At 42.5% G+C, this 25,686-nt stretch overlaps 2 protein-coding genes across 3 annotated transcripts in view; one reads left to right on the top strand and one right to left on the bottom strand.

Moving 5' to 3' along the window:
- Positions 1–21,932, top strand: part of GNAI3 (G protein subunit alpha i3) — a 35,629-nt gene extending 13,697 nt beyond the window's left edge. Inside the window, exons 2-9 of the mRNA XM_034767785.1 lie at positions 6,097–6,139; positions 6,257–6,398; positions 8,543–8,700; positions 15,482–15,610; positions 18,492–18,621; positions 19,423–19,576; positions 20,458–20,656; positions 20,759–21,932. Of these exons, the coding sequence (XP_034623676.1) occupies positions 6,097–6,139; positions 6,257–6,398; positions 8,543–8,700; positions 15,482–15,610; positions 18,492–18,621; positions 19,423–19,576; positions 20,458–20,648 (947 nt within the window). The 3' untranslated portion in view covers positions 20,649–20,656; positions 20,759–21,932. The remainder of the gene's footprint in view (positions 1–6,096; positions 6,140–6,256; positions 6,399–8,542; positions 8,701–15,481; positions 15,611–18,491; positions 18,622–19,422; positions 19,577–20,457; positions 20,657–20,758) is intronic.
- Positions 21,933–23,757: 1,825 nt separating this feature from the next.
- GNAT2 (G protein subunit alpha transducin 2) overlaps positions 23,758–25,686 on the bottom strand; it is a 44,557-nt gene continuing 42,628 nt past the window's right edge. For both annotated transcript variants that reach the window (XM_034767786.1, XM_034767787.1), the window contains one exon: positions 23,758–24,188. The gene's annotated coding sequence lies outside the window, so the exon portion shown is untranslated. The remainder of the gene's footprint in view (positions 24,189–25,686) is intronic.

Genomic DNA, 25,686 nt, shown 5'->3' with positions numbered 1-25,686 from the left:
AGGGATCGATATATCGCGTCTTAACGAGACACAATATATCAATCCCCGAACGTGCTCCCCGTCGACTCCGGAACTCCACCGGAGCGAGTGGCGGTAGCGGAGTCGACGGGGGAGCCGCGGCTGTCGATCCCGTGCCGTGAGGACTCAAGGTAAATCGATCTAAGATACTTCGACTTCAGCTACGCTATTCACGTAGCTGAAGTTGCATATCTTAGATTGATTTCCTCCCCCCTCCACACCCCCAGTGTAGACCAGACCGTTATCTTGTACTTTAGGATTAAGTTTTTCAAGTCATGTTTAAACAGAATATACATCATAATGACTGAAGCTGGCTGAAAGCAATAAATAAAGTAATCAGTTTATTGGTTGGGACAGTCTTGGTACAGAACTGAGTCCACTTCTAAGTGATCTGGAAAAAGAAGGAAGATTGAAATGTGAGAGGTATGCTAATCTTTGCAGATATCTAACTAGGAGGAGTTGTGAATGCCCCTGGAAACAAAAATAACACAGGGACCTAGCGAGATTGGAAACGTATGTGGAAAATGTAATTAAGTTGGTAAAATGCAAGCTAATACATCTTGGTTGGGGTTGTAGGGGAGAGAAGAACAATCTAAAGCACAGATATTCAAAGTGAGAGAGAAACCTGAAATGGCCTGTACAGAAATACAAGTTATAAAGCAGAGCACAAATAGGCCCTCTTTATGCACCTGCAGTATAGCATCTGGTGCTGGACATCTCATTACCAGGAAGACTGGACTGCCACATTGGAAGGAGCGCACAGGGCAAAAAATCACTAGGGGTCTGGAAGGTTGTCTTGAGGGCAGGTTTAGAATGGTTATTGTGATAGAGTGGCTGTTACAGGTGCTGAGAGGTGAAATTGAGAGGGAGAACTTGGACTCAATATCAGGAAAGACTCCTTCGGGGGAACAGTATCCCAGAGAAGGTGGTAGAAGCCCAGTCACTTGTGAAATTTGAAGCTAGACTGGCTGACCTAGTGTGCTGTAGGAGACAATCCTGCCCCTGGCAGGTAGAGAGGACCAGATGGCCTAAAATGTTTTCTCTGACTACTTTTTTAGAAGGAAGCAGATGACAGATGCTCTCATCTGATACAGTTTGAGGACCACTTTTTTTTTTTTTTTTTTTTTTTTCCCCTTTTTAAGATACATTGGGGCTGACTTGGTGGATGAGAGGGAAAGATTTAAACAAAAGGAAATATACATTATTTTTTTAATTAGAATGTCATTACAGCCTACCTTGGTCCTATAGTGAAGTTATTGATAGTGTAATTTTATGACACTTTGTCAGTGAAATAACCGGTATCACACATTCAGTATTGACTGTGTTGCAGAAATAGATAGTTTTAAGATAAATTGAGGAAACTTCAATAGCAAACAGCAATGAGAAATGAGTGTCATTTGAGAATGCATCATTTGAATCTGCATGAGAATTCCTGCTACCAGAAGTTTTTGTGATGGGGATAGTCTTTTTTTTTTTTTTTAAATATGAAACTGTATACACTGCTGCTCAAAATACATTGAAGCTATTCTTCAAATATCCCCTCTATTTGTAAGGGGAATTTAGAGGATCCCTGTCAAAATAAAATGAATCTGTGTGTCCCCTTGCTCCCAGTGTGAAAATTCCAAAAGGGAATATATAGAATATTGGAACCACTAAATTCTTTGGCTTAACCTTAAATATTTTTCTTTATTGAAAGCATGAGGAGCAGTGAAAGAAACACACAGCAAAGTTCTCAGAGAAATAGACATTCCTGACGTCATCTCTGTTGAAATGCACACTGCTCAGAAATGATGGGCAGCCATTTTGGCAGTACAGAAGGAAGAGAACAAGAGAGCTAGCTTACTAAATGGAAGATATTTTTGTAAGGAAAAATCACATTGATTCTTAAAGGAGCATTACTAAAGTCATCTGTGAAAGCTGAAGTTTTTAAGTGTTTCATTAGCCTCAGTGCTTTTCAGTCTTGCAGTATCTTTTGTGGCAGATGTCTGCTCATAATCCTTGGAGAGAACAAACATTCTTTGAGACCCGGTGTAAAGTCCTCTTTCTGTTCCCATTGTTTGCCATTTATTGTTTGCCTTAGCAGCAGGATCCAGATAGATATCCTGTACTGTCTGAGACTGAACCGGAAGTATCTCAGTATTTGATGTGTAAGTAATGAATGAGGCTGAGCCACATGAAATACTGTTTAAAATATTGAGTTGCCTTTCATTACTTCATGCCTTGGGTTGGGTCAAAGACAGAACAGCTGACAACTCATTACTGGTACTTTGCCTCAACAGAACAGAGCTGCTCATGATGAAATACATCTAAGTCAGCATTTCCCCTCACCCCCAGACTAATGACTAATTGAGTCTGATTGTACTACCCATGCTGCCTTGGAAGCAAACTTTCTGTCTTGTGGGACAGCTATCCGCATTACTATCCGGATGGGCATTCTGAGGCAGGTAAACAAGTAGCATCTTCCAATCAGCTCTGAGCATTTTAGGGAGTTTACACTCTAACTTGGGATGGCCTCAGGCAGTAAATCTGATTAAATCAACATATGTGCTCAATAGCAGAACTCATAAAGAACACATGTACCTGAACTACCGTATGGATTAAGGCTTACCCTTTGAAACTCCGTGGTTTTGTATTACAGAGGTACCTAGAGGCTCTGTTGTGCAAGGCACTGTGTAAGTGCATAGTAATAGATAAACTAGTCACCCAAAGAGTGGGGAAAAAGAAGTGGTATGCCCATTTTGCAGGTGGGGAACTGAGGCACAAAGATGAAGCGACTTGCCTACAGACACATGAGCTCTGTAGCAGAACTGCAGATTGAGCCAGATCTCTGGAAGCTCAGTGCCTTCACCACAAGAGCCATTCTTCCTCTTGGTAATTGTAAACACCATTAATTAAAGCTTTAGGCACTGAATCAATCTACTGTCAAATACACCGAGGCATGTAGAAGCTGGTCTGTACCTACTGTGTTCAGCCACCAAAGGTTTTCAAGCAATACTGTGACCACTTGTTCAGTCCAAAACAATCTAAACTACAATTGGGAAATACAAACTTGAGTATAAAGTTACCCTGGCAGATAATGGTAAACTTAATTTTGTAACAAATTGCTATTATATTACCTATGGTAGACTTTAATAAAGTGGTTGAATCCAGGGATAAATTTCAGTTTGTCCTGTTGCCAGGGCAAACATGGCAGAAAAAATATAATTTTTATTATCCTCTAGAAAGACTGCAGGTATTGTCCAATTCAATTTCTGGCATAGTTATTGTCTATTATCCTGCTTCCAGGGCGACAACAGTTTTCCTTGTTCAAGTTTGCACAATATTTCCATAACTAATGAATAGCTGCTTGTATTTGGCTATTGCGTAAGTGTTTAGAAAATCAGGTAGTTGTATGTTTGCTCTTTCCATTTCTCTCTAACTAATCGCCATTTGTACCTTGAGACTTAACGTTCTCATGCAAGTACTCTTAATTCTCTTCCATACTAGCCCAACATTTTATCCTGGTTTAAAAAAACTGTTCAAAATTATAAAGGAACTGGAAAAAGTTCAGCAAAGTTGAAACACATCTGTAAAATTCAATACAAAGTAATTTTTATCTGTTATACAAAAGTTGTTATAACAAAGTCACCTCTCTAATCTTCAGAAATCCAAGCTGCAGATTTCCTCATTTCTCCGGCAGCATGTGACATCAAGTACCAAGAACAGACGGAATGTACCAAGTGACTCTTTCAAACCTTGTTCATGGTTCTCTCTGGGAGTTCAGCTTTCCTGACATCTTAAGGATGTAATAACTAAACTTGAATTCAGCAGTTTCTCTATCAATGGCTGTCCTCATTATCTCTATTTGAATCTAGCAAAAAAAATTTGGAACTTTATTCTGGAGGACATGCCTCCCAGGGGAAGCATTAGAAGCTTCTGCTATATCGATAGTGACAAGAACATATATAAAAGCCCAGATTTCACTTGACATAATTACCAAGATTCTAGAGACCAGATGCTCTGGCATACTTATGCTAGAAGCAAACAGGAGGTTGGGTCGTATAATCAGTCTTAAAATACTGAGAACCCCATGAGCCACAAGTCCAAACTTAGGCAGGCTTCTCTTCAGCCTTCTGTGGATAATAGAATTCTAGTTTACTGAGTGCTTCTTTTAGATGAGACCTTAAACTGATGTCCTGTTTTCTCTGTGTGAAAATTAGAACCGTTAGCACTTTTTATTGAAAAGTATTGTTTGCTCCAGAATGTTTGTCTAAAGCTTACCTGCAACTCCACTTCTGTGCTCTTTGCTCTGAGAGTTGGTTATCACGTCCACTCTCCAGGGGGCTGCCTTTCTGCAGGGTGTGTATGTCACTTGTAAAGCACTGTGGGATGCTCCAAAATGAAAAGCAAAGTATCTAAATGTAGAACATTCTAGAGGCAAATAGTTAAGACAACTCTGGGCTGGATCTGTGAACTTCTGGGAAGGTGAGTCGTCTTCACCGTTATGTAATCAGCAAAATGATTCCACACGAAGACACATTCTTGAGGAGGGGTGTATGCCAAATGGTACAACTGGGAGGCCTGGTATCTAGCCAAGAAGATCATCCTGAGGCAAACTTTCACTTCTCATTATCTTTGGAACCTTCTGTCCTAAAAGTTTCCAAGACTGCTGTCCTAAAATGGGGAAAAGCCTTCCTTGCTTGTGACTGCTTTATGCAAAACAAGATTATGATCTGACATGTAAGGAATTCTTTAGTTCAGTCCTATCCTATCATTACAACAAACATAGTGTTATTGCTATTTTAGGTTAGGTTTCCATGAACTGCCACAGAATAGAATCTGGGCTTCAGTAGACTCTTCCACTTCCAGGAAGACAGACCGCTGGTGCAGAAGGTGGGGATGCTGGAACTTGTCAGTAGACTGGGTTTCTATCACATCTTGCTTATGATCCATCATTTTGATGTTTCAGAACTAGCAAACAAAGTGAACCTAGGCATTGATTTTAAGATTAGACAATGTGTAAATGCAAGTTAGCACGTTGGAATATTACTGTGGCGGCTGTTTGCCATCTGATTTCCCTTGCTGCAGCAGTTTTTTTTTCTCTTCTTGCCCATTTGCACTGCTAGGAATTATCCTCAAGACCAAGTGTAGTAAAGTCAGAGTATAGTCGTCTTGTGCATATTGGCTTCTGAATCACAGAAGATCACGCTGCTTGAAACCTATGGCCCAGATTGGCGTGGGAAATGAAAGTGAATACAAACATTTCAAACTTTGCTGTCTCATGTTCTGTACATAATGGGAAGGTGCAGGAATATTTTGCCATGGTGAAAATCTTGAACTTCCTTGGTGTGCCATTTGCACATGGGAAACTATTGACTAATACTTAGATGGCTAGAGCAGGGGCCTAGGAGCCTCTGCTGCCAATTTGCTGAGACACCTAGGTCATCACTTAACCTCTGTCCCAGGCTTCCTCATCCTTTAAAATAGTAAGATAGCGATCTACCTCACTAGGTGGTTGAAGCTTACTGTCATAAAGTGCTATGAGATCATTGGCTGAATGGTATCTTAGCAGTTCAAAGTGTTAATGCCTGTTACTTACACTGCTCTGTATCCTTCAAATTCATGTGCGTAATGGGAGCACTGCCTTAGGAGATCATTAGTGTATTGCAGGAAGAGGTGATGGATCGGCCGGTGTACAAACTGAAGTACCTTCGCTCTCCCTCCTACCCCTCCCCCCCATTTTATAGTCCTATCTGCCTGGAAGATGGAGAGTAAATAAGTAGTCAGCACTTTGGAAATTCAGAAGTGTAACCTTCCTTGTTCTGTGAACAGGTGAGCACTTGGTTGTCAGCATTCATAAACAAGCTGAGAATACAAACTGAGCATTGTGTACTGGTGTCTGGTCTCTCCAGGGAGCCACTGTCAGAGGTGGATCACTGCGGGGGAATAGCTGTTGTGGAGATGTTTAACTATTGAGTTTGCACAATTAAGTTCTTCACTTTAATCCCAATCAACATCTAGATGTGGGGCTACATCTCACTTTGGCTCTTAGTTTTAATTTGAAGTTAAAACTAACATGAGTTTGTATGTACTTTTCAGGTGCAGGAGAGTCTGGTAAAAGCACCATTGTGAAGCAGATGAAGTAAGTAGAAGCCTAAATATTTAAATTGGTATAAATTGCATTTCTGTATTAGATGAAATAAGAAATCAACATTGTCGTCCTGATTTCGCTTGTGATTATGGCTTGTTTTTGTTTCAGGATCATCCATGAGGATGGCTATTCAGAGGAAGAATGCAAACAGTATAAAGTGGTTGTCTACAGCAATACTATTCAGTCTATCATTGCAATAATAAGAGCCATGGGAAGGCTAAAGATAGACTTTGGGGAAGTTGCCAGAGCAGTGAGTATTTCACTCATTTCCTTTAGCTTGCTTCTGTAATGTAGATCATGTTAATGAAGATCTGAAGTTCAGTCCATGGAACATGTGGTGGAAATATTTTTAAGCCACAAGATCGCAGTAGTGGAATATATCTGATAATCTATAAAGTATTAATAACACCCTGCATGGAGTATCTTATTGCAGATACAGAAAGGAGCCCTTGACAACTTTTTGAACTTATTTCTAATACAAAATACTTGGATTCAGCTCAGGTTACTACATTTTTAACAAAAGACTCTTATGGATTAATTTAAAATATGTGGCCTCCTGCATCAGTGTTCAGTAGTATTTCAGAAAGTTATGCCCCTTTAAATTTTTAATCTAAATCAGATTCTAATGAGTTTTCACAACTTAAAAATGATTAAGAGCATCACAAAGATAACTCTGACTTTCTCCTTTCCAAATTATATGGTTTCCTCCTCCGTGATATCACTAAAATTTCCCCCATCTGAGTCCCTCCTATCTAGCAAACTTGCTGGCATTTCTTCTCTGCTTTCTCCCCCCACAAAAGTCAAGAAAGAATGAGACCAAATGAAGGAAATCCCAGGAGACACTTGAAAAGGTGGCACAAATACAAAAGAGCAGGAAGTAAATAGTGTAATTGTGGGATAAAGCCCCCCAGGATGTCCCTGTCCACAAACACAAGCCTCTCTCCTTAGTCCAGTTGTGCTTTCAGCCTGGGCTAGCTGGCATGGCTGGGAGTGAGGTTAGAGCCCTGGTTCTGCTTTCACTATGGCTGGTATCCTGTCCATTTTGCAGGGGTGATCCAGGCTAAAGCACTCAAGTGCTGATAGTCCTCCAGTGCCTTCGTACAGTTCTCCTATGTGCCCAGAAGGACAGGCAGTTCCTCCCACAACTTACTGGGAAAGAATCCTAGAGCAGCTCAGTGTACTGCAGCCCATAGAGCCCTGGGATATGTCCCCAGCTGTCCTAGCGAGACACAGAAAAGTGCTGCACCAGGGAAGGCTCTAACTCGGGTAGGGATTTGCAGTGTGGTTGCATAAACCCAGGCCAGATATTGATCAGTTGGACTAACTCTGCAGTGACATGCCCAGGTGCCAACTCTAAGGGTATTACCCTACAGGCTACCTTGGTTCTTTGTTAACTCTATGCCCTGCAGCAGCATTCTAAGGACTGATTTCAGGAGAAAGTAAGTATCGGGAGCAGACCGGCTCTTCAAGTTGGGGGACTTGCTGGGAGAGTAAAAGGGCCTTGCAACATTACCCCTTAAATAGAACTGATACAAGTTGCATCATCACAGAAACTTCAAAGTAGGTCAGCCTATTTCTCAGTTGCAAATCTGGCTGATAATTTCCCTATTGAAAAACGAGAGCCTATATTAAATTTTCTGACAAGTGTTTCATGTAATCCAATGCAAACAAACACTGGAATCCTGAGCGGTCCCTATCCTTCCTCCCTGTGAAATGTTCCCAATAAGAAATTGGAATTCCTCTTTCTTTTGACAGTCCTTAAGAGAGATGGCAATTCTTCAAAGCTCTAAAACCTTTAATCACCCAGTATTTGCTTTTGATGCTGGATTTTTCCCTGCTGGGGTATTATACAGTATGACCTCTAATAAACAGTAAATTGTAGTTTTAGACAGGAAAAGCTTTAATTCCTTCTGTAGCGTGTTGTACAGGACTGGTATTCTTTTGAAAGCCAGCAGCACTTCTGAGGAGATGTGCCATGCACAAGATGTAATGCTGAAGGTTCATATTGCCCCATGTACCTCATTAAAAACGTTAAACATTGCCTGTTAAGTTGGAACTATGATCCTCCTCTCAGAAGAGAGGGTTCACGGTGCTATGGGCATGCTGTATGCCACAGATGACCACCACCTCCCTCTGATTAACACATCCTGCTTGCCTGAAACCAGGTGCTCTTGGGCAGTTTGCCTCTTGCTCGGTCCATGTGTTTCTGGTTGAAGGAGGAATATTGATTTAACAGAGTGGGTAGACGGAACGGGGAGGGGAATCTAGCTATGCCCGTCACGAACCTATCACTGGTGCAACTGCAAGCGTTTGTGGTGGTGAAGGCTCATTTTAGCTTGTAGTGGTGGTAAGTATGGAGTATGACTGAATCTTCCTTTCACCCTCTTCCTGCAGGACGATGCCCGTCAGTTGTTTGTGTTGGCTGGAAGTGCTGAGGAAGGAGTGATGACTCCTGAGCTAGCTGGAGTGATTAAACGATTATGGCGAGATGCTGGGGTCCAAGCTTGCTTCAGCAGATCAAGAGAGTATCAACTTAATGACTCGGCATCCTAGTAAGAGACCTTTACTGGCAGTGTTTTGTGTAGCAACCACACGACTTATGACTGTTGTGGGCACAGCAATGGGTACTTCCAGTGCCGAGGTGCTCCTCTAAAGGACAGTCAGAAAACACTTAATGGGGGTACAATTCACGCTTCAGGAAGTGTTTACCTAAGATGGGTAGATTGGCAGGATGGGATATGCTGGGACAGGAGGGGATTGGCTCTAAATACTTAGTCCTGCCTCAGGTCACCTAGTCCAGTCGCCTGCTCTGTTGAGAGCTCTTCCAGTCCTACATGTCGATGATTCTGTGGCTCCATGCTCTAGCTGATCAAAATAGATGTTGCAATGAAAAGGAAAGGGATCAACTGCCTCCATTATAGAATTTATTGCTGTCTTTCCCCTTATCACATGAAAAACTTACTTGTATTTCTAATGTCATGAATAAATTAACTTTGTCGGTTTGCCTTCCCAGTGTAAAAGTAGCTTAGTCTGTTTGTAAACGTCAGTGTAGTGAGACAAGTTGTTGTAGCTTATCTGGAAGATGATTTGAGATCGCCTCAGTATTAATGTAAGGATTAGTATTTCCTGGAAACTAGACTCATAATTAAGCTACCAAATATGTAATGAACAGCGTTTAAATGTGAGGTCCTAAAACCAGTATAGGAAAATACATTTTCGTGCAGTTCTTCATTTTAGTAATTTTTACCTGGTTTCTTCTGGTGTTGTACCAGATGGGAAACAATTTCAGGCAAAAGGGGTAGTTCTATATTTTAGCTCATTCTGGCAGCCCTGACGCTTCCCATTATGAGAACCTGTTTTCGGTTGCTTACAACTTTGCCAAACTTTAACTGTTTGGGTTTAAGTTTTCCATGCTGGGTGTCTGGAATTTTGGTGACCTTTTCTTTGGAAAACTCTACTGCCCCTTGCTTTTTGCAGGGATTTTAAAATTTGGCAGGGGTCTAGCCTTTGTGCCAGGGATGTGGCTTTTGCCAGCCCTGTGAAAATCCATCGAAAATCCACCAAATTATAAGCCTTTGAAAAATTGCAGTTTGCACATGCTCACTAGAGACTCCTTTCTGGCAGCCAGATTCCCTGAAGATTCTGTCCATGCTGAGTAGAAGTTTCCCTGCAGTTGCAGTTTTGGGCTGCTGGGGATCATGTTTTGGTCCTGTGAGCAGGGAGCCTCTCTCTCCTGTGCTCTCATTGACCTCCTCTTCAGGGCCAGTGTACCATGGAAGAAGCTGCCTCATTCAAAGGCTAGAGCTGGATTTGTGGGGTGGTGGGATGGCAGGGAAGTAGGTTGGGACAAAGAAGTAGGGTGGATGTAGACTTGGAATTAGGGTGAAGGGAAAGACATGATGAAGGCAAGGGAAGTGAGTCGGTATGTTCAGGTGGGGGCGGGGGAGACACTGAGATTGAGTCGCCGAGGGGGGTGGTGATTAGAAGTGACTGGAACTGAGAGGGAGGGGAAGAAGTGTGTGTTTTTTGGGGAGAAGGGGAAAGGAGATGACACTGATCTGATGAGGAGCCAGGTTGCTGAGGTCAACTGGGATTGGCTGGGCAAAGAGGGCAGGACAAGGAGCTGGGAGGGTGATGACTACTTTGAGAGTAGATGAGAAGTCTGGGTAGAGAGATTGCGGGGGGGAGGGGAGGAGGACACAAATTGGCTGAGGAGCCGAGGTGTGGGGAGTAGTAGGATTGGCTGAGGTGGGGAAGAGACAGAACTAGAGGACAGGGCTGGGATGGGGTGGGAGGAGAGGAAATGAGCTGAAGAGTCTGTGCCCACTGGAGCACACTCCCCTCCTGAGTCTCACCATTCATCTGCTTTCAGTAAATATCTGGAAACCTTCTAAATGGCAGTGTCCCATTCTTCTCTAGGGCTGGTCGGATTAGCGGATGACAGTTTAGTCCAGCTATCAAGTGTCAGAAGTCTGTGTGGTGGATCTAATGGTTCCAACCCTGCCAATGACCTCTGTGGGTGTTCAGTATGATCCCACATGATGGAATTTCTGTTCTTTCATTTAAAAAAAAAAAAAAAAAACACTAGGAAATTACACAGAAAAATTACAAGAAATGAATGCTAATGTTGCAAAGTTAATCACCCCAAAGTTGGGAAATGCTGGAATTAAGATTACCTGTGCAGTCTGAATCCAGCCTCATTGTGCATATGCATTATGGTGCAATCTAATTATGTGATCACATGGTATTTTCTACACTTCAGTCTCATTCAGTTTACAGGATCAATCTGTCCAGCAAAAGGTGGGTGTTGTCTGTAATGCCCTCTGCTTCAGTTGTTGCAGAAGTTGGAAGATGTGTAGTGAATGAGACAGGATTGCAGGAAGAGAAAGGATGGGCTCCTGGGTAAAGCAGTCGAATGCTGCTCTGGGGAACTGGATTGTATCCCCCGCTGTGTCAGAGTCCCTATGTGATGCTGGGCAAGTCACTTAACCCAGGCTTTTCAGAGGTGGTTGGTAATCGCACGTTCCTACCTTTCCATTTGTGCTGTTGTACTTCGTGTACAATGGACTTTGTATTGTGTAAAGGGCCATCGAAGCATCGCCTTACCTGGTTGGGCACCAGGCTATTCGCTGCCTCGGCTTCCCCTCACTCATGCACCTTACCTTCCTAGGAAGGACTCGCTGCCACATCAAATCATCTTTTTTTTCCAAGCAGTTTTATTCTTTATACAGAAAATGTAGGTGAATCAAAAGCAGTTCCTCCACCCAGCTCCCAGGGGCTTTCTACCTTGGTGCTGAAAGGAGAACACACCTTCCCTTTGTTCCCCCTGCTGCAGGGCGTACTTCAGGAACCCTTTCTCCCTCCTGCAGCTCCTCTCACCTGAGCTGTCCCAGCCCTTTATAGGGATCTCCTGACCCCTTCCCAGCTGGGCCTGGTAGTTGAAGGGACATATTCAGTTTGACAAAACTAATTAAATAAAATCTGTCCTTCCCTTCATTGGGGGTGCTGAAAGTCATGTTGAGTTTGGTGCATCCATTTCTACTTTTACCTAGCCACAACAGCTCCCTAACTTCAGCTAACCACAGCAGGGAAGGCACAGCCTATTTCTGCATACAGGGAATTTAATCTCCTATCGCAATGCCTGGCTCATCAGAACTTTGTCATGGGGCTGTTTTCCCTGAATATTATCTTCAGTTCAGGAAGGACTGGCTCCCGAGGGCTGGATAGGAAGGGATGAATGGATATTCTTTGGTTGTGAGTAAGAAGAGCTATAACTAGAGCAATATCTAGGACTTCTGTGAAGAAGAGCTTCTAGCCAGGCACTGAAAGATATTGTACCTCCCTGGTTCTCATATCTTATGGGTGTTGGCCTTTTGGTACAGCCTTTCTAGAAAGCTTGTAGTTCAGTGGTCCCAAATACAGAACTATCTGAATACTGTCATGGGAATTTCATGCCCTCTTATATCCTCTCCTCAGTGTGGAGTCAGAAGGCAGTCTTCTGTGTTCTCTGCTTTTCCCTAGAGATATGTTAGTGACAACTCCTCCCTTAGCTCAAGTTGTGACTACTCAGTATCCTACAGCCTCGTCCATAATAAATGCTTTGTATGAAACTTTGAGCTTTTAGATGTTTGTTTGGCCTTGTAACTGTTCTTCCCAGTAGTTAAAGGAAACATGACTGCATTGTTAGGAAAATACCACCCTGGTGCTCATGTGAACATGCGGAGGAGGTAGAGCCTATTGTAGTCACCAACTGAATCCTGTCCAACTCATTGACGTCGTCTGCCAAAACCTGCCTGTCTCCTGAGCAGCTCTGTGAGAAATCAATGTTCTGCTTTGTACCGTGAGGTTCCTCCTGAATTTTGGATTCAGAGTAACCTGAAGCTGCCAGATTTTATTTGATTTCAAGTTGCAGCTATAAATCTCTGGACATGCGAGCATTGGGGAGCAGCCCCAAAACTAGTATGGGTTCTCCTGGGAAACCTCAATGGTGAACCAAGTCCTGGGCTTAATTATGAAAATTTCACCCCCTCTGTAGCTGAAATCTTAATTTTAGGATGTCCAGTTTTACAGGGGATAGTTGAAGCATGAAAACAAGCTTCCTCCAAAGAGAGGATGTGGGGTAGGGAGCAAATGTTTGTGTCAAAAATAGTGAAGAAATTATCTAACCTGGGCGCCCAAGGTTTTCCCGCACCTTGTTAGATAATTTCTTCACTATTTTTGACACAAACATTTGCTCCCTACCCCATATCCTCTGTTTGGAGGAAGCTTGTTTTCGTGCGGGAATGTTGTTAAACCAGGTAGGATATAGAAAGACTCTCATATTGGGATAAACACATCTGTTCTTTGAATGGTAGATAAATTTGTCTTGTCTTAGTTTGTCTTAACTTTTACCCACATAGTAGTGGGAAAACTGGATTATTAATATTAAGTCTCCTAGTGTGGTCTCTGCATCATTCTCTTGTCCCCCACTTTCTCTTCTTGCATTTCTACTTTTTTTTTTTTTTTTCTTCAGGCTGACCGCTTTTACATGGTGTGCTATACAGAAGCCATGCGCACACAGATCTAGTTGCAGGTTGTAACTGACTAGGATTCTGCAGCTTTCCTCTGTAGAAAGCACTTCTTTGCAGGACAGTGCTGCATGGGTGTGGCTGCAGCCACTTCCCACACAGAGCAAACCACATCTGTCAAGTCATGGGCAGCTGATGCCAGATAAGGAAGTGCGATGAGGGAGCTTTTGTCGCTATGTGCGTAAGGGGAAAACTGAAGAGCGAAGGCTTACTTCCTGGTGTCAGGAGGGTCCTTTTGATGCTGCCAGTGTTCTGATCATTTTAAAATGCATTTCTGCCGACCAGGGAGGTTCAGATGAGTATTGGCCTGTAGCATTGTTCATTTCCACCTTTTTCGAATGACTTGGTTAAGATCTTTCATGGACTCTTAATGTAGTATTTTGTAGATTCTCTCCCCAATCAGTTGGACCAGGTTTGTCTGATCATTGTAAGTCACACTTCAAACACTAATGGAAACAAGGTGCTTACTGGACTAAAGTAGCTTTGTGTTGTAAGCATATGTGTGGGATTTCTCAATTCATTTGGTGGTAGATATTGACTGAAGTTATTTAACTCCTCCATCTGCTGTAGAAAGAGCTAATGAGAGAACGAAACCAGTTTTACTTCCAATAGGTCTTGTGCTAAAACCTGACAATGTAGTGAGTAGATTACAAGTGTGCTAATTGAGGAAGCAGAGCATCTGTTTAAATAATTTACTAGTTAGTCACATGCTTGTTATCAGAGCCAAGCTGTTACGGTGCCAGCTCTTGAGGTAGCACTTGCATTCTTCTACCAACAGGACACAGCTTGTTTAAAGTTTAAGACTTATTGCCAGTGCTGTTACTTAATTCACTTGGCTCTGCTGTCTGATTTGTGTAACTGCTTTTCCATTTGTGCTTTGCTGTTAAATTAGCTGCGTTCTGGTGTGTGTGATTAGCAGTTACATTTTCCTGTGGTGTTAGGCTAATCTGGACTAGAAATTCCCAGGATCTCTATTTCCCAGCAGAAATACACTTTAATCACAAGTCTGTTAAAGGTAACACTACCTACACCAAATGCAGTTATATAGTTTTTCTAAAACCTCATTAAAAATATGCAAGGGCACAGAATAGGGTATCTTGTAGACGGCTGAGAAGTTTACTCTTTGAACTAGTTGGCAACTTGTCTGTTTATGCTACTGAGTGGAAAGAAGGACGGTGTAGAACCAAACTGTGACAAATTATCCAATGGGGGGAGGAGGGAGGGTCTAGCCAGAAAATTTATCTACAAATAGTCCAAGAACTGGCAGGGCTAGAAGTGGGGGCAAAGGCTAAAGCCTGCTAGTTCAAAACCCACAGTTATAGATTACTCTGAGGTTGCCAAAGATAGAGGAGCTTGTGGTTAACACCTTCTCTCAAATGGATGAAAGGCAGGAGCAGGATTTGTGGGTCCAGACTTGAAAAGATGCACCCATTACATGCCTTGGAGCTCTAAAGGGGATGTTTGTATGAAGCTGGGAGTTGAAGGTGGTCTCAGTAGATACGCTGCTGCAGAGTGGCTGTGATGCTGCAGAGAGGAAAGGATTCCGCCCAGCAGCCTCTGGGGAGCTCCGGTGCATAGCCCAGCTATATGAGCGTGTTGCTTGAGCAAAGAGTTGGGCCTTGGGCAGTTCAGAATTCTGGACTCAGAGGGCCTGGAGGCACAGGAAGGCAGAAGTGCATCAGGTCACAAGTATTTTTGCCCCATAATAGCTAGAGATTGAGAGTTTGTTCTCCAGACATTAGTGGGTAAGGGTCCCCAAGTTGTCAAGGAAAGATTCCTGCTTGCTTTTGCCTGAGTGGGTGGCTGGATTTGTCATGTTTTGGATAGAGCTATGAACGTGGCTTACTGTTTTGCCACATTTTGCCTTTTACCCTTTACAATGAGCAGAAAACTGGGCTTTATTCACTTCTCTTCTGGTACGTTAGTGTTAGTCTTTGGAGGCCTCCAGGCGAATTTCTTTAGCAAAAGGTATTAATTACAATGGGAATTCTGTGATCATTGTTTCTGCACTGTCTTCCACACTCTTATTCTATAGCCCAGCTTGAGCTTATGTCTAGCTGAGCACCATCTGTTACTGACCGATGCTATGTTAGCCTGGATAGTAAACGGCTATAGGAAACCCTAGAATAGAGGTGTGTGGTGGAGGTCTGGGCTGTGCTAACAGAACTAATGCACTTCACCATGACTTTCTTCTGCAGTTTATAAAAGATTCATAGGAAGGAAGCAGACTTAAAAAAACATGTCTTGGATTGTCTCTTTGGTTTAGTTACCTAAATGACTTGGATAGAATATCCCAGCAGACCTACATTCCAACTCAGCAAGACGTTCTGCGGACCAGAGTGAAGACTACAGGCATTGTGGAAACTCACTTCACCTTCAAGGACCTGTACTTCAAGTGAGTATGGTGCAGGCTACTGCAGGATGTCATTCCTCCCTGCAGATTGCATTGCTTTCTTCTGAGTGCACTGGTGCTTGGTGATGGTTGGTATCCAGTTTTCCCTTATTGTGGAGCCTTGTTCTCATTCAGCACTTTAAGTAAATTGTGACTAGATCCCCTTTGTCGTTAATTACTCTGTTCTTACTGGAGTTGCTCACTTGGGGGACTGCTGACTTTTTATTTACATTCTTTTGTTCTTTTCAGCTGCTTTTCTGTTGGAATCGCAAACACAGGTACTGAATGCTTGTTTACAGGATCAAAAACTACTAAAAGGACACTGTTGGCTACTGGTTTTAGTTTGCATTTAACCCCTTCATTTGATAAGAGCCCTTCCCTATAGCCTTGGTCTCCTGTCATTTGCAGTGCATTGTTTTCCTGTGTTTTTAAGGGAGCTGAAATTAATTTGGCTCTGACTGGCCTGCATGGCATTGTTAGCAAAACTTGAGATATAATAGTGCTGACTAACCCTGCTGCAAAGCAGCAGGGGGCATGCATAAGTGTTGGCAAAAATGGCTGCCTTTATTGTGCAAGAGTGCAGGGGCAGGGACTTGCCGTCTATTGTAATACAAGTAAAACCTTTTGAAGTGGCACAGATACTGAGCCTAACCTTGACAGTGTCCCTTTAAGTATGATGAATCAGAGTTCCTTCTTTATCCTCCATACCAGCTGTTGTAGGGGAGGAAAGGGTAGAGTTAGCACAGGCTTCCCCAGCTTCCTATTTACTCTTCTAGCTAACCCTTGCTTTGGATTCTGAGTGTGTTCATTGACACACAAGCTAGAATTCTAAGTGGTAGACATTAGTGCTGTGTAACATTGTCCTAGGAAACTGCTGTTTGTATTATGGACCAGGTTCTTCCCTGTCTGGAATGCTGTTGTCAAGTTTTTGTTACATAAGGTCTTTAAATAAGCATTAATTTGCCAGCTATGATTTTGATCCTTCTGTGTAACGAGGTTTGAATGGGACATAGGAACAATCTAAACACTTGTGTATGAAATCTGACTCAGTGCACACTTCTTGGGGATATAGTGGCACCTTGGCTTCTGAGCTGTCTAACCGGTGACTTAATAACAGAAAATGCTTGCATACTTTGCATCAGAGCTATTTTTATGGCTATTGGTGAGCTCAGGAGAAACTTGTCTTCTTCCCTCACTATGTACAGGGATTAACATTGCTATGCTGTGCAGTGCTTTTTTAAAAAAGCAACTTGTTTCTGACTCCTGGGAAACTGAGGTCAACGTAGCAGACTTTTATTTTCACCATTTCTGTGAATAGGGAAGATAGCTGGAAGCTTTCCCTATCTACTGTGCAGTAGATGTTATCTAAGGCACTGCAACCCTCACCCAACTTCCTGTTGGGGCCTACAATCATGACTATATCCCTCTGTGTATCCATATGAATCGGATATAGATGTGAGAGTAGATACATGATGAGCGTAGAAGGGACCAGCCAAGATTTGGCTAAGAGGCAATTTCAGATCATATGGGCTTGGGTAGAGAGAGTTGTTATATTGCTAAATATATATTTTTTAATTAAATCATTAAGGCTGAGCATTCATACCTCCCTTTAGGAGACTGGCTTATACAGGGCTAACAAGGCCTGCTTAGACTAATTGGGCATCGATAGAAACTGAGACACAAGGCATCTCATTTCAAAGGGATGGAGCCTGCTTAGGGAAATGCTTAAATAGATTTTAAACGCAAAGCAGCAGTCTTCTCTCTTGCAACCTACTGTATCTTCCTTTCATCCTGCATTGAAGTCACAATGTTGAATCTGGGACTGTGCTTCCCTACTGGGCTGAGATGTTTTAAAGGCATGACTGTGAATTCAGGATCAACTTGGAGAAGTGAGGTTGAGAGGCACTGTTCTTTTTTCACATATCTTTGCAATAACACTGAAGGTAATGGAGAGCTTTACAAACTAAATAACCTGTATCTTTATACAAAATTCCCTCTTTCCTAGTGTAGTCCACTGGGATAGCGTGTTTTAAATAAAAGCATGGAGTTGCTGAGCCACAATTCTAGCCCTTTTGATCAGAATCATTAAATTGTGTTCCTGTTGGCAGACGCTGAATAGTCCCTCTCTTTGTCTGACTGCCTGTTTTCTCTGATGATTGTCAACTTGTATTTTGGTTTTGTACCTCTTGGATATTGACTTGTATCTGACCCAATTTAATTAATGATTGTGGGAAACCAGCAGAGAATACTGCCTCTCTTCAAAACACTTTGGAGAGGAGGGCTTTGTAACTTTCGAATAAACTTGCATATTTTTGTTTTATAGCCAGAATCTTCCAGCAAAATTTAGGAATGTTTTGCCCCAAACTTTCAAACCCCTGTAGCTCATTAATTAAACTGCTGCAACACTCAATTTCTTAAATGTTCCATCAGCATCCCAATAGTAGGTCCAGGTCATGTTACCTCAGAACCAAGCAGAAGTAATTGGAAGAACTGACCTATGCAGTGTGGGTGCTTTGCATCCAGTGAAGCCAATGGGTTACTGCTGCAGGGAATGTGAGATAACAAACAAGGAAGAGTGCCAAAGTGAAGCAGCAGGTCCTATTCTTTCCACTCGAGATACTGTTGAGGGTTATTTCCAACTGGGAGGCATAGAACCTTCATATTTTAAATTAAAACTTGAGTTCATTAGAAAAAATAATTAAAATCCCCTAAATTGGAGGATTTTAGTTTCTTCTGGCCTTATCGATGGAAAGGCTTTGTATCTCTACATTTCCCTTGCAATCTGCTTGCTGAAAGTACTTTGAAAAGTTTTCTTTGCAATTTCCTGCGAGTAGGAAGGTGAGTGCTGCATGACATCTGAGCCACTTTCCCTTCATTCTTCCAGGATGTTTGATGTTGGTGGCCAGCGATCAGAACGAAAGAAATGGATCCACTGCTTTGAAGGCGTGACAGCGATCATATTTTGTGTAGCCCTCAGTGATTATGACCTGGTCCTTGCAGAAGATGAAGAAATGGTATGTCACTGTCGTTACTAACACGTGGAAGTTAGCTTCAAGCTGCCCGACAGACTTTGTATCCAAGTTTATGGGACTCTAACCATATCTTGTTCTGTGCTAGTAGTGTGTTTCCCCTAAGTCATATGTCAATAGCACTATGCAGGGAATGAGCTTCTCAAGAGCAGCCTCTAGCCTCTTCCTCTACAAGAGCACATAATAACAAACACTGTAGGAAGTTAAGTATCCAGGGGGTAGCCGTGTTAGTCTGTATCCACAAAAATAACAAGGAGTCCGGTGGCACCTTAAAGACTAACAGATTTATTTGGGCATAAGCTTTCGTGGGTAAAAAACCTCACTTCTTCAGGTGCATCTGAAGTGGTTTTTTACCCACAAAAGCTTATGCCCAAATAAATCTGTTAGTCTTTAAGGTGCCACCGGACTCCTTGTAGTTACTGTAGGAAGTGAGATTTTTCTCCAGGACCTATTGGCTGCTGTGACAACCACTACAAATACATGCTATCTTCGGAACCCGTGCCTCCCTGACAATCTGAGAAAGATTATGGGGTGGGGAAATGCTGAGGAAAATTTAAGACCGGGGGAGTTTCAACCTTTCCTGGACAGACCTCTGATCAGGGTCAAGCACAGTGCAGAATTACCTGACCACTGCCTGATGCAGCACCACTAACATTTGTGTGGTTGCACAGCAGTGACATGTCACATTTTGAACACTAGTAGCTTTGTTCTAAAGCTCATCAAAGAAAAACCCTCCTCCCAACTTACTGCTAGAATGATGCATACTTTTTTTTAATTACTTTTCAGAACCGAATGCATGAGAGTATGAAACTGTTTGACAGCATTTGTAACAACAAATGGTTTACAGACACGTCAATCATTCTCTTCCTGAACAAGAAAGACCTGTTTGAGGAAAAGATTAAGAGGAGCCCATTAACAATCTGCTACCCAGAGTACACAGGTGAGCTGGGCTAACAGGAATGAAGAAATAGAATGAAGGTGTCTCCCAGAGCCAGGCAGTTAAAATGCTCAGGAAATCCAAACTCACTTGAGCCTGTTTTTCCTTGTCATTCCTGTCCTCTGGACTTCCTATACAGGCAAGGAGAGGGCTCTGTCTTGTGCTGGGCCAGTACACATCTAATGATTTAAAGGTGGTCAGAAGAGGCAAGGGCTAACCCATCTGGGACATGGTCAGCACTGGTTCTCTTCTGAGCGGCTTTGGCTCCATGTGGAACCCTGGTCCACATTTTCATATGGCTTGGAGTATGGATAGAACAGATATCTGACCAGTTCATGTGCTCCCCGAAGCTGGGTCCCTTTGCGAGATGCAAAGGGTGGTGTAAGGATAACTGCGTTTCAGCTCAATGGAAATTCTGGAGACACTATAAAAGGAATCTGGGTAAATGCTAGAGCATTCATTTGCCCTAGCAACGAAAGTCCCCAATTCCTCCACTAGAGTACCCTTTGCAGTCACCTCCCTAATCCAAATGGTGTGCAGGCAGGTCCCTAATCTATCCCTCTATGCTTAGTCTTTTAAAGGTCAGACCCACATCTGCCCTCAAGTTTGACCCTCTTGGGGTTATGTCTAGTCATAGCCCAACTGGTGGGGCCTCCATTCATACCTGTCACTTATTTCATCCCCTACTTCAATTTAGTAGTTTAATCTAGTGGGTGAAGCTGTACTGGTATTAAGTACTAGTGACCATTGACACAAAGGGGCTAAAGATAAGGTTGTAGCTTGCTAAAGCATGTGGTTGCAAGAAGCTTAACTTCTGCTTGAAAGATTTGAATCAAGCTGTCTCCTGCAAGCTGCTGGCTAAAGTCAGGTGTCCTGTTTTCCAGGCTCTAATACCTATGAGGAGGCAGCTGCATACATTCAGTGTCAGTTTGAAGATCTGAACCGAAGAAAAGACACCAAGGAGATTTACACCCACTTCACCTGTGCCACTGACACAAAGAACGTGCAGTTTGTGTTTGATGCCGTTACAGATGTTATCATTAAAAACAACCTGAAGGAATGTGGACTCTATTAAGGAGGAAGGTAACACTGAGCTATCTAACTGCTTTGAGTTCTAGTATTACACTGACAACTCAATGTGGGGCTGGAATGTGCTTTTGCTAACACACAGTGTTCTTCTTTCAGTTTTTAAGACGTGGCGTTTTGAGAAGTAGACTGTTTTCTTTGCTGCCTCACGGACAGCTGCAAGCATGAACAGGACCAGGGGAATGAAAACAGCATGCAAAATTCTTGCATTCCTTAGCACAATCTTCTGTATTAGGACCTTTTTATTGATATGGGATGTTGAAGTTAAAGATCTCAAAATGGAACAACTGTTAAGTGTGATTTGATCATTCAGGCAGCAGTTGGATTGCATAATCTCAAATGTGTACAGCTGTTGTGAAATTGAGGTGCTGGATTCCAGAACTTCAGTATGTAGCTTTTCTCTTTCTTTGATTAACAAGCCACCACTAGTTTGTTTTTAAGATTTTTTTCCATCAAGAAAACTATATAACTTTACTAAATTTTATTTCTTTATTTGCAAATGAATCTTGTTTTAAAAAACAAAAAATCACTTAACTATGCACATGATGTGACCAGATCATGCAGAAAGTATTCCTCTTAGTAGGAACTCTTTGTTTTGAATGCTTGGTATGGTCAGTTTAATATTTCTGCAACTATTTAAAAGATCCATAGAACTCTTATGACTATAGCTTCAGTTTCTTCTGATGTGTAACTTGTTACCATCCTGCTACAAATACCTTAAGGCTTTTAAAAGAGGTAGTGGAGGTTTCTGCAGCAGGATAACACGTCTTAACTTGTGGTTGGGGTTTATCTGGGCTATGCTGGTCACCAGATTACTGAGATTTGTACTGGGGTAGTAAGCTTTAAAGACTGCTTCTTGGGTGAAAATTTACCTAGGAATGCTTCCATCTGAAGGGACAAATTGCTAAATTCCAAACTGGATGGAGCATACGTGCTGCTACAAAGCTACTAAATCAACCACTTAGATCCTTGTATGTTTGTTTTTTTCTTGATCTAAAGCAGTGGGGAATCTTGTAAAAGATGCACCTTGTTCTGCATTTTACCATGGCCTTTTCTGTTCAGACTTCTAAACTGTATTGACAGCATGCCTTTACTTTGTAAATGTGGTGCCAAATTCCTGTTTGCCATTTGTTTTTACTGTAGTAATATTCTTAACAAGTCAGTGCATTCCTTTGCTGAAACCATTGCATTATGAGACTTTTCCCAATTTGTCATGTGTACAGTTTCAACCTGTTATAGTTGTTGGCAGTATTAAAATGGTGAGTAAACAGTTTAGCCTTTTTCTCTAGTTTATTCCAACTATTTCTGGAAATGTGCTCCCATATTATGTGCTCTGTCCACATTGGTCTGTTTGCAAAAATGAGATGCGCAGCTAGTAGTGAATAAGATGGGACTAAGCAGAGAGCTACTAACTTTTGATTACAGGACCTCTAGACCTACTGGTGGCTTGTACAGGGCTGTCTTCTGCTGCCAGTGGCTTGGATAGAGATCAGCAGACATCCTATGTCGCTCATCACATCTACATCACATCTGATGGCAAGTCTCTTGCTAGAGTCCTAGTTCCTCACTTGAATGCAATGGAAAAAATAATGTCCAAAGCCAATCTGTTACAATAGGTGGATATGTGTCAGCTTGAAGAATGTTTGCCTGGAAGTACAGCACCACTACCCTGCTAGCACTTCAAACTCCAGGGGAAGAACCTCAGCTGGTCCAAGTGGTCATTAACCCATACTCTGTGCCTTGCATAACATTCCCAACAAGTGGCAGCATTCAGTAGTTGTAAACGACTCGTTTTAATCTGGAAATCCCCTTCAACTGTCAGTGTATATCTCACACTTTCCTTTTAACCAAACCTTGTAGGATTCATTACAGCATCACAGTGATGCCAGGAGTAGCTCACTCTGTTCTTAAAGCATACATGCATGCTGACCCTTCCAGTAACATCGTATGCCAACATCGTGCCACCCGAAGGAACTGTTAAAGCTGGAGTTAGGGCCTGATCCTGCAAGGGGCTGTGCCTATAAATACTTATTTCTTCTTTCAGTGAGACCAAGGGTACTCAGCACTTTGCAGCCTCAGACTATTAAAGGTGAAGTGAGGTCAGGGGAAACTTGACTGCAAATGGCACCCACGCAACCAGCCAAGGCAGCACTGACTGGAAGTTCCACAGCATGGCCAGACTAGTCACTTGGCTTGACTCTGTGGCCACTGTGCACATGGAGCTCTTGTTGGCTGCAGTGGGAAGTCTGTGTGTGCAGCTGCTACAGGACAAGAACCAGTATGGCTGCTGCTTCTGAGCTCTACTGTGGTTCATGTTTTCAGAATCAAGAACTTGTGCTTTGAGGAATCATCATTTTAAAACCAGCTAGCCCAGAACACACAAAGCTAGCCCAGAACAAATGACAACTAGCCATTCCATGCACATTTCTTTATTTTGGTTTTACTACAGTTTAGTTGAAGCCATATACGTGATTCTCTGCAGTACGTGTTGAGAAGATACAAGAAACCTTCTTGTCTACAGTAATAGCATAGACTTATTTACAAATGAGAGCAGATACAGCTCTAAATAGCAGAATGAGAATCTTTTCAAGTAACCATTTCCTCTTCGTATCTGACCTGTTCTCCCCCCTTCTAGATGTGAAATGTTTGCCAAACTCTAATAAATTCAACGCTGTCTCTCACTGTCCTGTGATCTTCTACAGTACACATCAATGAGACGCATGTGCAAAAGTCTCAGCAGCCGCAGGTACCCAGTGAGCTGGGATCAGTACTGCTACACTGTATGGATAGAGAGAGAACAGGTCTAGACTCATAAGCCTTCCAGGCTATCTAATACAGAGAGAAAGTTGGATACCAGAAATAGTCAATCGGCTACTTAAGGCTGTGGGGACAAATTGCACCAGTTGCAGGGAACTGCAAATGTTAATTTTTCCAATGGAAGGTTTGAAAATTTCACAATTCTTGGGGGCTTATTTACAACTGGTAAACTGGTTAGTTTCTAAAACAAGGAAAGAGGGATTAGGTACGTTTGAGTTAAAATTAAATCCATTCCATTGTCCACTTTCAGCAATACCTTTCAGTTCACACTACTTATGGAATTTTTTTTTTTATTTCCACAAAATATAGTTGAGGGGTGGTTTTCTCTAGGATTCCACAAAACATTGCTTTCACCTTTTCCATGTAGGTTTGTAATACATTTTTTACGTGCAGAGATGTGAAACTTCAGTATTAGTTATCCATTTGGTGTCCTGATGACTACTTGCTCTTTGGGTTCAGATCACATTGGATCTCTTGTAAGCAGCAGTTTTAAAGCGCACACAGACTGCAGAGAAACTATTTTATTAAAAATGAGGAAATTACCCTGGAAGACAGCTGGGCTGCAGTCAGTTTAGCCTCGCTGGATGGTTTGTTCTTGGAGGTATGCAGCCGTGTGCTGGGCAGGTGTTAGTGTGGACTCGGAGTAATTTTTGCTTAGTCCTCTGGCTCTGCTCTGCAGAACAGTGATGCTAAGTGGAAGTCATTTTCTTTTCTTGAGGGAGGTGTCAAGGGAGAGAAAAGGAAGATAAATACTTCTACAACTTTAAAATTAGGAAGACATTTTAAGAGAATTAAAATGCAATGCATAAATCCATTGCATAAATGCCTGCAGAATATCAATATTGAGGGCCAGATTCTGATTTATGCGAACACCAGAGCTGTATAAACATGCCTTGATCTAAATGAGAATCTGACTCAGTAGCAAACAAAGTGTGAAAATACAATGGTGGTGGTAAAGTTTACAACAATTATTCTCCATGTAATCAACCGCTACTAGAAGAGCTGCGTTCATTGGTGTTTGTAACCCCAATACAGTACTAAAACCCTCCAAGCTACTGCCATGACACAATATCCTCCTTTATGCTTAAAGTGGGCGTTCCTGCATGTGTGCTCTGATTGGAAAGTTGTTTTGTTTTGCAGCGAACAATGCAGAGGTGAAATCAAAGTGGTTTTTGTCCCTCTGCCCTTCTGCAAGCTACTTTATGCCTGCAGAGAAGCCTTTAATTTCCCTGCTTTCCTATGCATGTGCATGGAGAGTGAAAGCTCCAAGATTGCTCATTTTGCTCCCCAGGAAACAAACTGTTGGAGGATGCTGGCTGGATGTTTTGAAGGTAGGGGGTGGGCAGAGAATGCTTCAGAGATTTTCTGGGCAGTTGGTACAAGCGTACGTCCTCATAAACTGAAACTAACATTCATGTTTGTTAAAAACAGCATGGTGGCTATAGCGAAAAGGCTGTGTAAAGCTGAACACTGCGCATAACTCATTTCCTGAGGCCCTGCCCACACTAGCATGCTACTCATGCTAGGTTCTGTTTAAGCTCTAGTGCGAGCAGGATTCGGGACCAGTTTTCCTGAGCAGTGATAACTTATGGACCAGGTTATAAGACTGCCTCAGACTAGCACGGCTACTGTGTTGTGACAGTGTAATGCCCTGATCTTGCCTGACTCGCAGGGCCAGGCCTGTATTACAATAGGCACCATATCTTCACGGACAAGGCTCAACAATTTTGTAATACAGTACCTTAAAACGATACTTTACTACCCAAATGGACCCTCTAACCCACTTTGGCATACCAGATTCAGCTAAAACCCCTTCTACACGCTGAGTAGGGAAATCAACCACTGCTGGGGCTAGCAGGGTTTAAGTAGTTTGTTTCATGGGCTCTTCAAGAGGATGGCTAGTGCTCGCAATCACCCTGCCATTCCCATACTATGGAGGAGGAGGAGGAGGATACTGCCAAGATGGGGGAGGGAAAAAGGTTGAGAACCAGTGGTTTAGTGGTAATACAGCTGCTTACAAGGGCAAAAAGTGCCGAGCGCTCTGGAAAATCTGCTCTGTCAGTAGGGCCCTACCAAATTCACAGTCCATTTTGGTCAATTCCATATTCATAGGATTTTAAAAATAATTTTCAGTTTCAGATATTTAAATCTGAAATTTCACAGTATTGTAACTGGGGGGTCCTGACCTGAAACGGGGTCGCGTGGGGGGG

Source organism: Trachemys scripta, chromosome 4 (genome assembly GCF_013100865.1).
Source record: "Trachemys scripta elegans isolate TJP31775 chromosome 4, CAS_Tse_1.0, whole genome shotgun sequence".
Classification (NCBI taxonomy): domain Eukaryota; kingdom Metazoa; phylum Chordata; order Testudines; family Emydidae; genus Trachemys; species Trachemys scripta.
This window is presented reverse-complemented; position numbering and strand designations above follow the sequence as displayed.